General features: G+C 40.7%; 1 protein-coding gene across 9 annotated transcripts in view; it reads left to right on the forward strand.

The window, feature by feature from the left end:
* ralgapa2 (Ral GTPase activating protein catalytic subunit alpha 2) overlaps positions 1–13,627 on the forward strand; it is a 103,999-nt gene that overhangs the window by 65,331 nt on the left and 25,041 nt on the right. For all 9 annotated transcript variants that reach the window (XM_016661648.1, XM_016661652.1, XM_016661645.1 and 6 more), the window contains 5 exons: positions 49–120; positions 749–872; positions 2,168–2,323; positions 5,794–5,952; positions 9,875–10,002. In XM_016661648.1, the coding sequence (XP_016517134.1) occupies positions 49–120; positions 749–872; positions 2,168–2,323; positions 5,794–5,952; positions 9,875–10,002 (639 nt within the window). The remainder of the gene's footprint in view (positions 1–48; positions 121–748; positions 873–2,167; positions 2,324–5,793; positions 5,953–9,874; positions 10,003–13,627) is intronic.

Here is a 13,627-nt window from a genome sequence, read left to right on the forward strand (position 1 = left end):
TAAAAAAAACTCACCTGAATCTTTTTTTTTTTAATTATTTTCAAAAAGAAAAAGCTTCCACTTGCTGAAGAAAAACTCTAAACTTCTAAGAGAGCTGAAGAACTTGGACTCCAGGCAGTGGTAAGTTGTTTTTTATTCGCTGTCTACAGCAGAAATTAGATTAAATTACGCTAGGTTTTGCTTGAGATACCAGAGAAAACAATTGTCTGTAATTTAGTGCCTTTTTTTTCTATCTTCAAACTACCGCTGCAGCTTTCTGCCATACTTGTTTTAGCCTGAGTGAAAGCAGCAATATATTGCCCCCCTGTTTGTAACACCATTATTTTCCTCATGCAAGCCCCAACTAACCACAACTCTGAAAATCCCTTACCATCTCTCTTGTACCTCTTCTCCCAATCAATACAAACTTCCCACACTACCGATGACAAGAGTGTATTGAAGAAAATCCACAGAATTGAAGCTTATTTTCGCCGATGTACCAGATTGTTAGGACAATAACAGTTTGTGCACAAGCATGCAAAGTGCCCCAAAACCTAGCGTAGAGCAATGCACTGCCATGGCAACAGGGGAAATGGACGGGCAGAGTTTGCTGCAGTTCTTTCAAAAATCAAGTGAAAAGAGGAGAAATTTTGTAGAAATTTGGCAAATGTTCTTTATTTTTTCTTTTTGAGTTTTGCTTAGTTTATCAATTTGACTACGGGATATTTTCTGACCTCTAATTTTCTCTACTTTTTATGCTGTTCTGTAGCCGAGAGACGCACAAAATTGCTGTGTTCTACATCAGAGAAGGCCAGGAAGACAAGTGCTCCATCTTGTCGAACTACGCAGGCAGTCAGGCCTATGAAGACTTTGTATCTGGACTGGGATGGGAGGTGGGAACACCTACAGCTCTTTTTTTTACTTTATTTTTTTTACAGTGAATTGTCTATGCTCCAATTTGCTTGAAGCTTTGTTTTTTCCTAAAATGTAACGGTGAAAAGGATTTTTCTGAAGCCTTCCTGACATGAGTGGTTATTAAGAGGCGACTTAACACCATGTATTAGAGAGAGCATTCACTGTAATACTGGGTTTTAATAATACTTTAAACAACTTTGAAATGATTATGGAGCTTAGTATCTGCTATTAGCAATTAGATCTGGCAGAATTTTTAAAAGAGGATGTTGTATGTCGAACAGCAAAGGGAAACCGCAGGGAATTAAACAAAGCAACTTTAGGCAGATTCCCAAAATGGGTTCCTGAATGCTTTCTTCATAAGAAGTGAACTTTGCAGTACCTTTTTATTTATGTAGGCATTTTCTTGTCATTGTGGTAAATCTAAAAAGAGCAGTTCATGTCAGATATTTCCCAATTTGCCGGTCAATGCTGTATGCAGGAAACATAGAAAATGAAAAAAAAACAAACTGATAATATAATAAAAACAAGTACAGCTCTCTGCCGACTGCACAAGGTGATTAAAGGCAGTGAGCTCAAATTAACAGCATTATTCTTAAATTGTCTCGTAGCAGAAAACGACTGCCTTGGGTATGTGACTTCAAATGTTCTCCTAGCTGGGGGCTTTAATTAATGGTTTAATCGTGGGTCGTAATCTCAGGTAATGAAATGAAGAAGCACACTATTGAAGGTGCTCTGAAAAATGTTTGATGAAAATTACCATGTTGGTTAATGTCTTGCTCAACACGTTTATACAGAGACGTGATCTGTAGTTGGACGGTTCCTACCTGTTGGTAGGAGGAAGTGTGCATCCGTGAGTTTGCACAACGTTTCTGAACCGACCCATTTTCACGAGAAGTGTAACGTTTTTATTGTCCTTTAAAACTTTCTTGAGTTACTTAGAAACCTTAAAGACCTGACGTTAACATTAAAATTTCACCACAGAAAATGTTTTTTTTGGGTTAAAAAAAAATAACTGTATAGATACATTTCAGTTTAACTTTATGCCTTTTGACTCCAGTCACCTGAAGAGAGTTGCTGTCAGCTTCAACCGGCAGCAGTCAGAATGGCGCGTTTGCTGGTTGGAGAAAGATCAGATATTTAAGTTTCCAATCAGTGCTGATCAAACTGAAAACCATCTGATTCTCCTCACCAGCCCTTTCTCACTACATCTCTGCTGAACCTAAATGAACATCTCCAGACTACAGTAAATGATACACTCAGCTGTATTCCTCAGGTGGACCTGGCCACACACTGCGGTTTTATGGGAGGACTCCAAAGGAATGGCAGCACAGGTCTAACAGCTCCCTATTACGCTACCTCCACTGTAGAAGTCATATTCCATGTATCCACGCGGATGCCATCTGATTCTGATGACTGTCTCACCAAAAAGGTAAAAATAAAATCTTGTTAGCTCATCTAACACCCTGTAGAAATGTGGACTATCATCTTCTTTAAAGGTTTTACATACCTGAGTGCATAAAGACACTTGTGTAAAGCTTCTTTATACATTAGATGCGGTGAAATGGCTCCACAGTCATGCCTGCCCAGAGCCGTGTGTTGTGTAGCCTCCACTTCTGTGTTAAGCTGTGATCAGGAGGTGTGACTCCAAAGTACGGGCATTGATTAGTGACCCTGGTCAGGAAGGCCTGAGGAGTAGAGAATCGCAGGCGCGTGAGTGAAGAGAGGGCATGTGCCGCTGTGGTAATGACTATGATTCTGCCAGCCCCTGCCCCCCTCCCTGCGCGCTGTGACCAGGGCCTGGATTCAGCCATTAGCTCTCCCTGCTAGGGCAGGCGCCGGCCGGATGCCGGCAGGATCCTTTTATCCAATTCCTGCTGCCGCCACAGGAGCAATCGATAGGGTTCTGCTGTGGGATTCTAAGCTCTAGTGCAGCGGTAGCAGTTAGCACGGAGAAATGAGCCGCAAGGCCCCTGCCCGCACTGCCAATCTTCTCATACAGTACCCTGCTGGGAAGGGAAATTCATCAGGCTCTCCTCATATCCAACCACAATCCCACTCTCAGGCTTTCTCCCTCTTGTGGTTTTTTTTTTTTGTTTTTTGTTTTTTTTTAAATGGTACACTACTCATTCCAAACATACGCTGAAGTTTCTCGTATGGCCACTGAAAATTAGTGTAGAGTTTGAAGGAAGAGTTTCTCCTGTCCTCACCAAAGTGAGGCGCTGGAGGGTGGTGCTATCCCATCACCATACATTTCACCAGAAACTTCTGTAATTGCTCTGGCTCACCTTGCTCAGATCCCCACACCAACCACAAGTCTGACAAAAAAAAATTGGCAGACTGGCTGTTGGTGCAAATGCTTTAAAAAAAAAAAAAAAGATAGGAGGGAGAAGAAGAATTGGAATGAGAAACAGGCTTTGTCTCTGTCCAAGTAGGATGTTTCTCTGTCAATTTAAAAATAACACTTAGTCCAGCAGTCACCCACTTTACTGGCTGTAACCATAGAAGCATACCGTGGGGAGATACGGATGGGGTAGCTCTGGCTGAGCAGATTTGTCTTTTTGAAGATGATAGAAGGGGGGCAGACAATCCTGAAAAGGAAAAGAAAAAAAAAAAAGAAGAGAACCACAAATTCCTGAATCCAATTGTGGGTTTTAGTGCAGTGCAGGCTGCAGCAGTAGCAGCTGGCTTCAGTAATGGGGTTATTGAAACAACCTGCAGGGTTGGGGTCAGGCCATGTAGTTCTTATGTGCATGTGTGTGAAAGGGAGCGAGATAGACGGGTGCCTTAGCTATCACACTCACCCCCCCCCCAGGCACTACAGCTTAACTAGGCTGCTGCAGGTTGTTTTTATAAGGAGCCTCTTTTGTTCTGGAGTCCTCTGGTTTTCTGTTTCCATGTGTGTGAAGCCCAGTGGTTGGATGGGAGGTCAAAGAGGGATAATTGGACAAGAGCCTTTGACTCGAATCACATTTTATTAAAGAAGTCTCAAACATTTGGATGTGATTAACAGAGGGGTAAATAGATTTGTGCAGAAGATGATTTACTAGAGCATAAGCATCCTCATTAAACTTGTCATTCAGCTCATCCAAATGCTAATATCTTAACCCAAATTAACATCCCAGTGTTAATTGTCTCCTGCAAATGCATATTCAACATTTTCTCTGAAATTGTCCCAGTGACTGACCCGGCTGGTACCTGCTGATCCTTGGACAGACAGACTGAACTGCCGAGCTTCAGTAATCAGCATGCCGTGGATTTGTTTAAGATTACCGTATTACCATAATTAAGGGCTTATAATAGAATGTGCTAATTGCATTTTTTGTTGGCAAGGGCATGTTTCTTAATGGCTCATTAGGCCAACAGTACATTGGCAGATGTTTTCTTCTGAGTGGAGGCTCACTTCTCAGTGTCCTCGATAGAAATCGGAAGGGGGGAATCGGAAAGGGTGCTTGGTCACAGGACTAGCAGCTGACGCATTAAACTTTTTCACATTTTAACATCATAACATCATTGTATTTCGTCGGAATTTTGTTTAAGACAGACCAATACTAAGAAGTGCTGTCAAGTGAAAGGAACCGAATATGTGATTTTCACATTTTTATCCATGGAAGACCGAAGTTGAAACTCTGTAGGCTCTAAAAGGTTCTCTTTGAGTATTTCTCTGTGAGAGGCTCAACTGTGACAAAATCCATTTTTACCAGTTAGAGAGCATTCCCATGGCATGATACGACCACCACCATGTTCGACAATGGAGTTTGAAAGATTGGGTTATTATTGTGCGCTCCTCCAGAGTTACATGGGCCTCTTAACTTTTTCTCTGGCCAGAGCTCTTCTTGCCCAGATGCAGGTTAGGTAGACTGTCAGGTATACATTTGTGTTATTTTTGGCTAATGCCCTTTGAGATGCTCAGAGCTTTGAGTAGTGTTTTATAACTTAACCCAGTGTTCAACTTCTCCACAATTTTCTCTGAAATGAAATGACACTCAAGTGGATTTGATGTGAGGAACGTTGGTTCCATTTGATTGTTTTTTTTTTTTTTTAGAAGTATTGGAGTAAAGGGTCCATTGTTTAATTTGTTAAAAATTTCCTAAACCTTGTATTATTTTCCTTTCACTTCAAATGTATGCACTGTTTTATGTGGACCTGTAACATGAAATCCAGATAAAGATTTTGACATTTGCGATTGTAATGTGACAAAACATGTAATACTTCAAGGGGTGGGAATACTGTGGCAAGGTGCCATAGTTAATATTAACCTGTAAGAGAATATAATGCGACTTTGTTCACCTGTTTGCCTTCAAAAAAGGGGGGGGGAACCTGTTTACCTTTTATAAACTACTGTCAACCTATTTCCTGTCATTTAAGAGTGTCTTCTTGTCCTGCCCAGTTTCATTTGTGTTTATGAATAGAGTGGAAATGGGAAGCAATTTAAGCTCTGATGGGGAAGGTTAATTGGATTTGAATTACTTTGGTTTTAAAAGTGCAATTTTGTCTATTTTGTGTTTGCTATTTGAATTTGTAATGAAAAATCTATAAAAAGAGGCAAATCCAGGACCTCAACCCCCAGTGTTAACCATTATTTATTTTTTTTAACAAACTTTGTGATTTTTCTTACACCTGCTGATTGCAGTGATAAAAGATGGTTTCACTTTTTTGGGGGGGCACCTTTCAAGTAAATATTCTTTATATCTCTTATTGCCTTGTTTTTTTTTGTTTGTTTTTTTCCCTCAGCTCTAGTTTTCTCTCCTGGTCTCTAGAGGTAATACAAGACGGACTAGCAATACAGTCTTTTGCAATAATCCGCCTAAATTTGTCGTCTTTCCTTCATCACCGTAACAGTGGAAATAACATGCACTACCAAGGCTCTTGATTAGAATGATTTTTGTGTTTATTTGGCAGCTGCGTCACTTGGGCAACGATGAGGTGCACATCGTGTGGTCCGAGCACACCAGGGACTACCGTTGTGGCATCATCCCAACTGACTTTGGAGACGTGCTCATTATCATCTACCCAATGAAGAATCGCATGTATTTCATCCAGGTCATTAAGAAGCCTCAGGTAAATATTTATAGACGTTGTAACGTAATTGTAAATCTTTTTTTTTTTTTTTTCTCCTGTGGTAGAGCTTTTTAATCGTCACTTTAAGGCAGCGGAGTCGAGGGCTCAGGTCTGGTGACCGTGCATCGTTGGTCCAAATTACATCCTCAGCATTCGTTCAAGCTCCACAAAGTCGTGCTAATTATACAATTATTTGATTCAGGTGTGCTGAGATGGAGACGCATCTGAAAGTTGCAGAACACGGCACTTTAGTGAGTGGTGGTCCTGTCATGCTGTGAGTGGAGTTTGAAACCAGTGTTACAGAGAGCAGTTTAAGGACGGCATCATGTTAAACTGCAGGATTCAATTTTTATCAGAGTAAATTTAAATTCAGTCAAATAATCACACTTTAAGAGAGAATTGCTTTTAATAGAATCAATACAACCATAGACCCTCTGTCTGGCTGTAATTGGTTGTTTTTGACTGGGAGTGGGGTAGGAGAAGAACCACAGGGGAGGAAACTCGATTTTTTTTGTATTTATTTATTTATTTTTGGACTGTCTCATATTATAATAAAAAGGACATAGTGACAGTTGTAGCAAATATGAATAAAAACATTTATAAAAGTCACTTACTGCAGCTTTGAGTTACAATCCTCATTTAATTTATGTTGAGACTTTTTACCTGTCTATACCAATAAAATGTTTAGTACAGTGATCCCTTGTTTTTCGCGGGGGTTGCGTTCCGAAAATAACCCGCGATAAGTGAAATCCGCGAAGTAGTTACCTTTAGTTTTTACAATTATTACACAGCATAATTAAATACTCTACATTGAAACCAAAGAACAAAACCTGTTTTCAGGTCAGCGGATGTGCGTGTGCATCAATCGGGCCTTAATGTGATCCGGAGTCAGGTCATTAAAGCGTCTCCTCCAACCTGCCCCGCGAGATTCACAGCTGTATCTACGGCAGAGCGAAGGATCTCGTCAAGCGAGCCTCCGGTCGGGTTTCGCGCTGCCTCTGGCCACAGTTTTTTCCAGCAGGCATTCAAAGTTTCAGTTTCCATCTCTTGAATAGCCAATCTGTATTACTTGTATTTTCTGTATCACTTGTATTTAAATACCGTAACATTATTGGCACACAGGTAGAGAAGGAGCTCGGAGACTGTTTAGCCAATCAGGATGCAGAACACAATGCACTGTGAAAAAAACTGCACAAAAGAAATCCGCAAAGCGGCAAGACCGCGAAAGGTGAACCGCATTATAGCGAGGGATCACTGTACTTCTTTGGAAAGCATGCACACTAACGCTTGTGCGTTGGTGTACATGTTTCATATAAAAAGGAAGAAACAGTACATTTTGTGAATTAAAAGCTTTTTTTTTTTGTCCCCCTGGAATTCCAGGACAGTTTCTGCTGCTCTAACACAAGTTTATCTGGGTTTTACAGAGCAGTTATAATATACAACACTTTAACCTGTGAAACTTAGTGTTCTCTTCCTTAACTTAATTCATTCCTATAGGACTTTCAAAGAGCAGAAATGGGGCTGAGCAGGCCTCATCACTCAGGCAGGCAGAGAGCAGCAGGGATCATGACGGGTTCTTTTTAGCTGTTCACTCACTGAAAGTGTCTGCAAAGCTACACTGACACTTAGATTGTGGAGAAAACCCCACATTTGTCAAATCTAGAAATGAACACATTGTATAATATATGTCCAATTATGCAATTTTCCAAACCACTGACTGAGTCTGGATTGACTTGTTATGTGATCTGGACTGTCAGAGTTTGAAAGAGTGTTATAATCTGGTTTTTACGGTACTTTTTTTTTTTTTTTTTGAGTGTAAGTCACATATTTTAGTCTGCGATTAGCTGACTCAATCAACCTCTTCAAATAAAATTGAATAGAAATTATTAACCCACAATAAGCAAATGCCCACCCAAAAAGCTGTGATTCTAAATACTGTTTTTGAACATTTAGGCGGTGGAGGCAGTAAAAACCTACTGGTATCCTGGTAAAGACCCTGCCGTATTTAGTTGAGAGAAGGTTTTGCTTTTCCACATGCTGGTTCGCAGTTGAAGCTTTCTGAGACACTTAATGGATAAGATCCATCATCAAACATCCAAACGTCCCCTCCTGTGACAGGCCAAATTGTACACCATGAAGTCTTCAACTGTGTTCAGACGGCACGGTGCTGTTTTAATATATTGTCTCTGTTTATGTGGTAATGCAATCTCTTCCCTATATTTCCTGTTCTTTTTTTTTCTTGTGAATTTTTAAAAGATGTTTCTGCTTTCTGTTTTCTGTCTGAAGGCTTTCAGTCCTCTTCTCCTCCAGCAGTGCATTATTACCCACACTGTGGGTATGTGCTCTCAGAGGTGGTTACTGCCCTTTGTTGGTTAGCTTTCATCTTGGTTACTTTGCAGTGCTGTACTCGATGTGTGGCCTCACAGAGGACAGTGAAATGTCTAAACTCCTAAAGCCACTGATGACGACTTTCAGATGGTCAAAAATATCTATTTACACTCTTTTTGCATGAATATTTTTTCAAAAAAAAATCCTTAACATATTTGTGGGATGTTATGAATAAAAGAAAAATGATTGCATCTAAAAGAAATATCTTTTTTCTTTTTTTTTGAACAACATCTCCATAAAAAATGTTCTTTAATTCAACTGGACTCTTAAAGTGTCTGAACTGCCAAGTTGAACCTTTCAGGAACCCTTTGACATTCGCGTCAACTTCCAGGTCAATGACTATTGAGCTCTGGTGATTAAGGGCCCCTTCCAATATGCATGAACAGACGCGTGTACAACTCCCGCACACACACACGCACACACACTCAGGCTGTTGCTAAAATTCATATTGCTCCTTTTGTATTTGTCCAGCAGCTCAATATGAGGGCATTGTATAGCATTGATTGTCATTTTAATTTCATTTACCTAACATTGATTCGCATTAGATATGTGTAGTTGTCATGCAAAGTTAGGAAAAATTCAATTTCAACTTGAACCCTTTGCCCTAAACAGATGGAGCAACCGTTTGGAAGAAATATCCATGAAGATTTTTAATCCAAGAATCTCCTGCAGTGCTGCGAAAAAGGATTTGCTCCTTTCTCCTTAACAGATTTGTTTAAAATTTAGTTTTTTTTTTGTTGTTTTTTTCACTCTCATTGTTTCAAATTATATTATATAATATGTAGGTAAATGCACACATTGTTCTAGCTGCACCTGAAAAACTAATCGCCCACCTGCTAAAATAATTACCTGACAGTCACACACATTTTTTATATGACTAGCCACACCCCAACGTGTTTACTGCCAGGCCAGAAGAGCAAAGAAACCACTTAAACAGAACCTGTGTGATCACAAGGTAGACATGTATTAGTCTGGGATGGGTTACAAAGATATTTTGAAGGCATAGGGGCTCCAGTGAATCACATTGAATCTAAGCACTTGACAGCATTAATATGTTCTGAAGCAAACCATCAAGTCAGTCTCTGATAGCCTAAACAATAAAAAAAAAACAATAGGAACATAGTGGTCCAGTCAAAGTCCAAGCTTGAAACTGATTATGACATTACAATTAATGGCTCATTCAAGACAATTCTGCAAAAGAAAAAAAAAATGTCTAACAAAATTCCTTCATAATGGCATAAAAGACTAATTGTGAGTTAGCCTGAACACTGGATGGCAGTTATTGCAGTGGCGTGACCTGTTATTAGATATAAGGGGCAATTAGTTTTGTAAATTGGAAGTTTTAATTAGTTTGGATAGATTTTTTGTTTGTTTGTTTTACCAAAATAAAATACATTTTTGGTCAGTTTTTTTGTTTTTGTTTTTTTCATCGTGTGACAAAAAAGCACTGTACAAATAATCATTGGACTCAAATTATTATTTTTTTCTTCTTTTAATTCTCATGTATTTGTTTTTTCTCTCTGAAACTCTTTAGGTTCCTTTCTTTGGACCTCTGTTTAATGGCGCCATCGTCACCGGGTCGCTGTTGCCAAGTTTGGTACGAGCCACTTGTATCAATGCCAGCAGAGCTGTCAAGTCCCGGCTGACTCTCTACCAGAGCTTGTATCCTTTACACCTCCACCGTGTCTTCTTCACTATCTCATATAACAACAGATCATCACTTGAATGCTTTAGTGTAAAAAAAAAAAGAAAAAAAAAGAAAAAGACCAGCAATTGAGGTAAAACTTTCCAAAGCTTCAGTTTATAGTGAAACTAAAACCCCTTCTGGGCAAATTCATTGAGACATGTGGCGTGCATGTCGTGTTAGCCAGTGTACACAGCTGAGTGCTGACAGCGATCTGCCTTATTTACATATAACTATTAGGTTGGGCTGTTTCACAGCCTGGAGCAAAATGGGAGGTTTGTAGGGCTGTTTTGGGTTGGAGCAGAGATAATGTGTCATCATCTATCACTACCATTATATGGACGAAAAAGAGAGCCAAAATAAAAGCGCCATGAGCAAATACATGTAAGTGCATTCAGACACACACGCCTGCGTCCCTCCACCCATCCAACAGTGTGCCGTTAAGAGCCTGACTCCAGCTGTAGTTGTCAGTTGGTTTAAAGAGAGTGTAATTACCAGTGGAGATAAATTAGCATGTGAATACCGGCAGCATGGAGTTGTTGGCGGTGCAGGGTGAGATGGGGGGGGGGGCAGAATCGGGATGGCCCCTTGAGGGAGAAATCCGATCTCCTCAAACGCCCCTGCTCCTCCTCGGACTACATGTACAGCACCTTCTCACCGCAGCGCCTCCGTCCCACTGGTAGTTGCTATAGAAACCTCCCCCAAAGGAGTGTGTTCAGTTTGGAAGGAAGTTCTTGTATTTGTGTTTTCAGGTGCACGTACTTGTTGTTTTTAAAACTTTCCTTTCGTCATACTCATGCATCAACCACCGTCTGTCCCAAATCAAGCTGCGACACACGCCGCGTTGCCTGTGTGTAAGTATGCATCCGTCTGTGTGCGTTTCACAATGCATCGCATCGCCCGCCCCCCACCCCCCAACCCAGTATCAGGCTGTGTCTGTGTGTCCCCTGGGGCATCCTGAGTGACAGATGTCTGTTACCCAACGCCAAGTGAATTAGCCCAGTGTGACTGTCTGTGCCAGAGCTGAGGGGGAGCAGAGGTGGTGGGGCCACTGCCGGCCTGTGTGAGCCTCAGGGAGGTTGCAGTATGGGGGTGGTGGGAGTCGATGGAGAGAGGGGCGAGTAACAGGCCTGTGTTGAGTCGCACGGCTTCACCTGGCATTCCTTAGCAGAGGAGCAATAAGCACAAAGGCGCGATCTATGGGAGGAGATAAGCGCTGCCTCTGGAGGTCTGGCACTGATAGGCAGCCAGACCTCACACTGTCCAAGAGTAGATGAACAAGTGAGCCAGGCAGAGCACACTGCCAATATCTGTAGGTCTGATGTTTGTATGTTGAATGAGAGTTCTTGTCAGGATAGTGGCAGTGAAATAGCGAAATCTGTAATGGTTTGTTAAAGCTATATATTAACAAATTTTAGGGTAGTTGAGGTTCTTTCATGTGTTGATTGTTCAGCAGTGGCAGTAGGAACTGGAAATGCCGTTTCAAGTTTAGCTTTGAGCCGTGTTCAACACTGGATGTGCATTGCTCCGGTTTTATTTCCCTGTTTATTGCATTGTTTTCTTTTGCTTCTTTAGATATGCAGATCTTTATCTTTAACAAGTCAGAGCAACAACTTGTGTTTTTTTTTTCCCTGAAGGATGTGTGTGTTTTCCTTTTTCTGTGCAAGAAGAAAATCCTCATCCTTAGTTTACCCCTCCACAATGCCTTAACAATCCACAGCCTGCTCTCTGCCTGTGAGGCCACTCTCCAAGGTAATTAGAGAATATTTCTTCAAAGAGGAGCTATATGACCCCTGTGTGTCCAGATAAAAGGCCAGTGTGGCTCAGCAGCCCCCTCTCTCGCTCCGTCACAAGGCTCAAGAGGACTCCAGCAGTCCGCTGCAACGCTCCCAGAATCTCTCAAGCTAATAAGATTTGATATTAAAAAATGTCCACCAGCAACATTGCAGGAAAATACACACGGATGGGCAACAATGTTTTTTCAGTAGGATACCACCTCGTAATATCTTTCCCCATTATGTCCTGTTTCCTTCCATCTCCCCTTTTCCTCTCTCCTGCTGATTTGTTAAATCTGACCTGCTCAGTCCACTTTTTCATGAGCTCCACAGCTGTTAGTTGCACTTTTCTTGCACATTTTGTCTCAGCTTCCTCTGTCAGGACACTGCATCGGCCTCAAACTAATAAGAATCTTATCACAAGCCTTTTACAAACAACTCATCATGGATAATTTATTATTTATGTATGTCTGATAGAAAATGCAACTGGTCTGGCTTTGTGGTCAGAGCATCCCATCTGCAGCTTGTCTATCCTTCACAGCGGCTTTGTCAACACCGGTGACCACAAAATGTTTTTCTTTTTTTTTTTTTTTAAACCACAGTTTTTTTTATTGAGTAATTTCTGCACTTGTGTATGCTGGGTTCCTACACAGTCCTGAAAGGGTTGGAAAAGCATATTATTTGCTTTCAGCGTTTTTAAGGTCTGAATCAGTAGGGAAAGAATTACAACCACTTCCAGAATATTTCACTTGAGAAGCGGCTCTGATGAAAATCAGCACCTCTAAAACTAAGACCCCGGTCTTGAGCTGGAAAAGGGTAGAGTGCCATCTCCAGGTCGAGGACAAAGTGCTCTAATTGGATGAATTTAAGTATCTCAGGGTTTTGATACGGACGAGAGACCCAGATGAGGACCCAGGCCACTCTGGAGGGACTACATTTCTAAACTTGAAATGGCTTGGGATTTCCCCGGAGGAACTGGCCCAAGTGACTGGGGAGAACGAAGTCTGGACTCCTCTGCTTAGGCTGCTGACCCCGGAGTACGTGGAAGATGGATGGCTGAACCACTGAGTGCCATGTGCAAAGCCCTTAGAGTTGCATTATCTTTTTCTTCTGTTTAACTTAAAACAAAAACAGTAAAGTATTCAGGTTTCCTGTCAAAAACAATCAATGGATCTCTTTCATCAACATTTCTGATATAGTGGAAAAGGTCCTAACAAAGTTGAACCATGTCTTATTTATTTATTTATTTTTTAGACTAATACATTTTTAGATTAACAGTTAAATGCTGTGACTTATAGCATTACATGTTTTAAATCCACCTATTGCCACATCCCAATGAAATAGAATATAATGGGAAAGTTATTCAAAGCAAAAGCTACAGCTTATTGACTAGATTTGTTAAATCCAGAGGGATATAAATCTATTTTAAGCATTTCTTTCTGTTTAGCTCATTTTCTTGGAAATTTGGCATATTTAAAAACAATAGATGATTTTTTTTTTTAAAGCAGAAACGCCAGCCATGTACACCCAATGCTTTTCGGGACAGTACATGAAATATAATGCGATGTGGGATGGAGACGATCATCTGATATATTAAGGAAGGTCTGGTTACTTCAGTATTCGTATTAAGTCTCTCGACTTCCTCTTAGCAATACTCCACAAATCGTTTTTGGAGTTTAGCTCATGTCAATTTGCAAGTCAATGAAGCACAGTGATAAAATGGACATCAAAGCAGGTATTTGCACTTTTGTTATTGTGGACCAGAGAAAATTCCCACTGGAAAATGAAATAACTGTCTTTTCGAACATTGTGAGCAGAAGGAAGCATG

This window comes from Poecilia formosa, unplaced genomic scaffold (assembly GCF_000485575.1).
Source record: "Poecilia formosa unplaced genomic scaffold, Poecilia_formosa-5.1.2 Scaffold8, whole genome shotgun sequence".
In the NCBI taxonomy this organism is placed as follows: Eukaryota; Metazoa; Chordata; class Actinopteri; order Cyprinodontiformes; family Poeciliidae; genus Poecilia; species Poecilia formosa.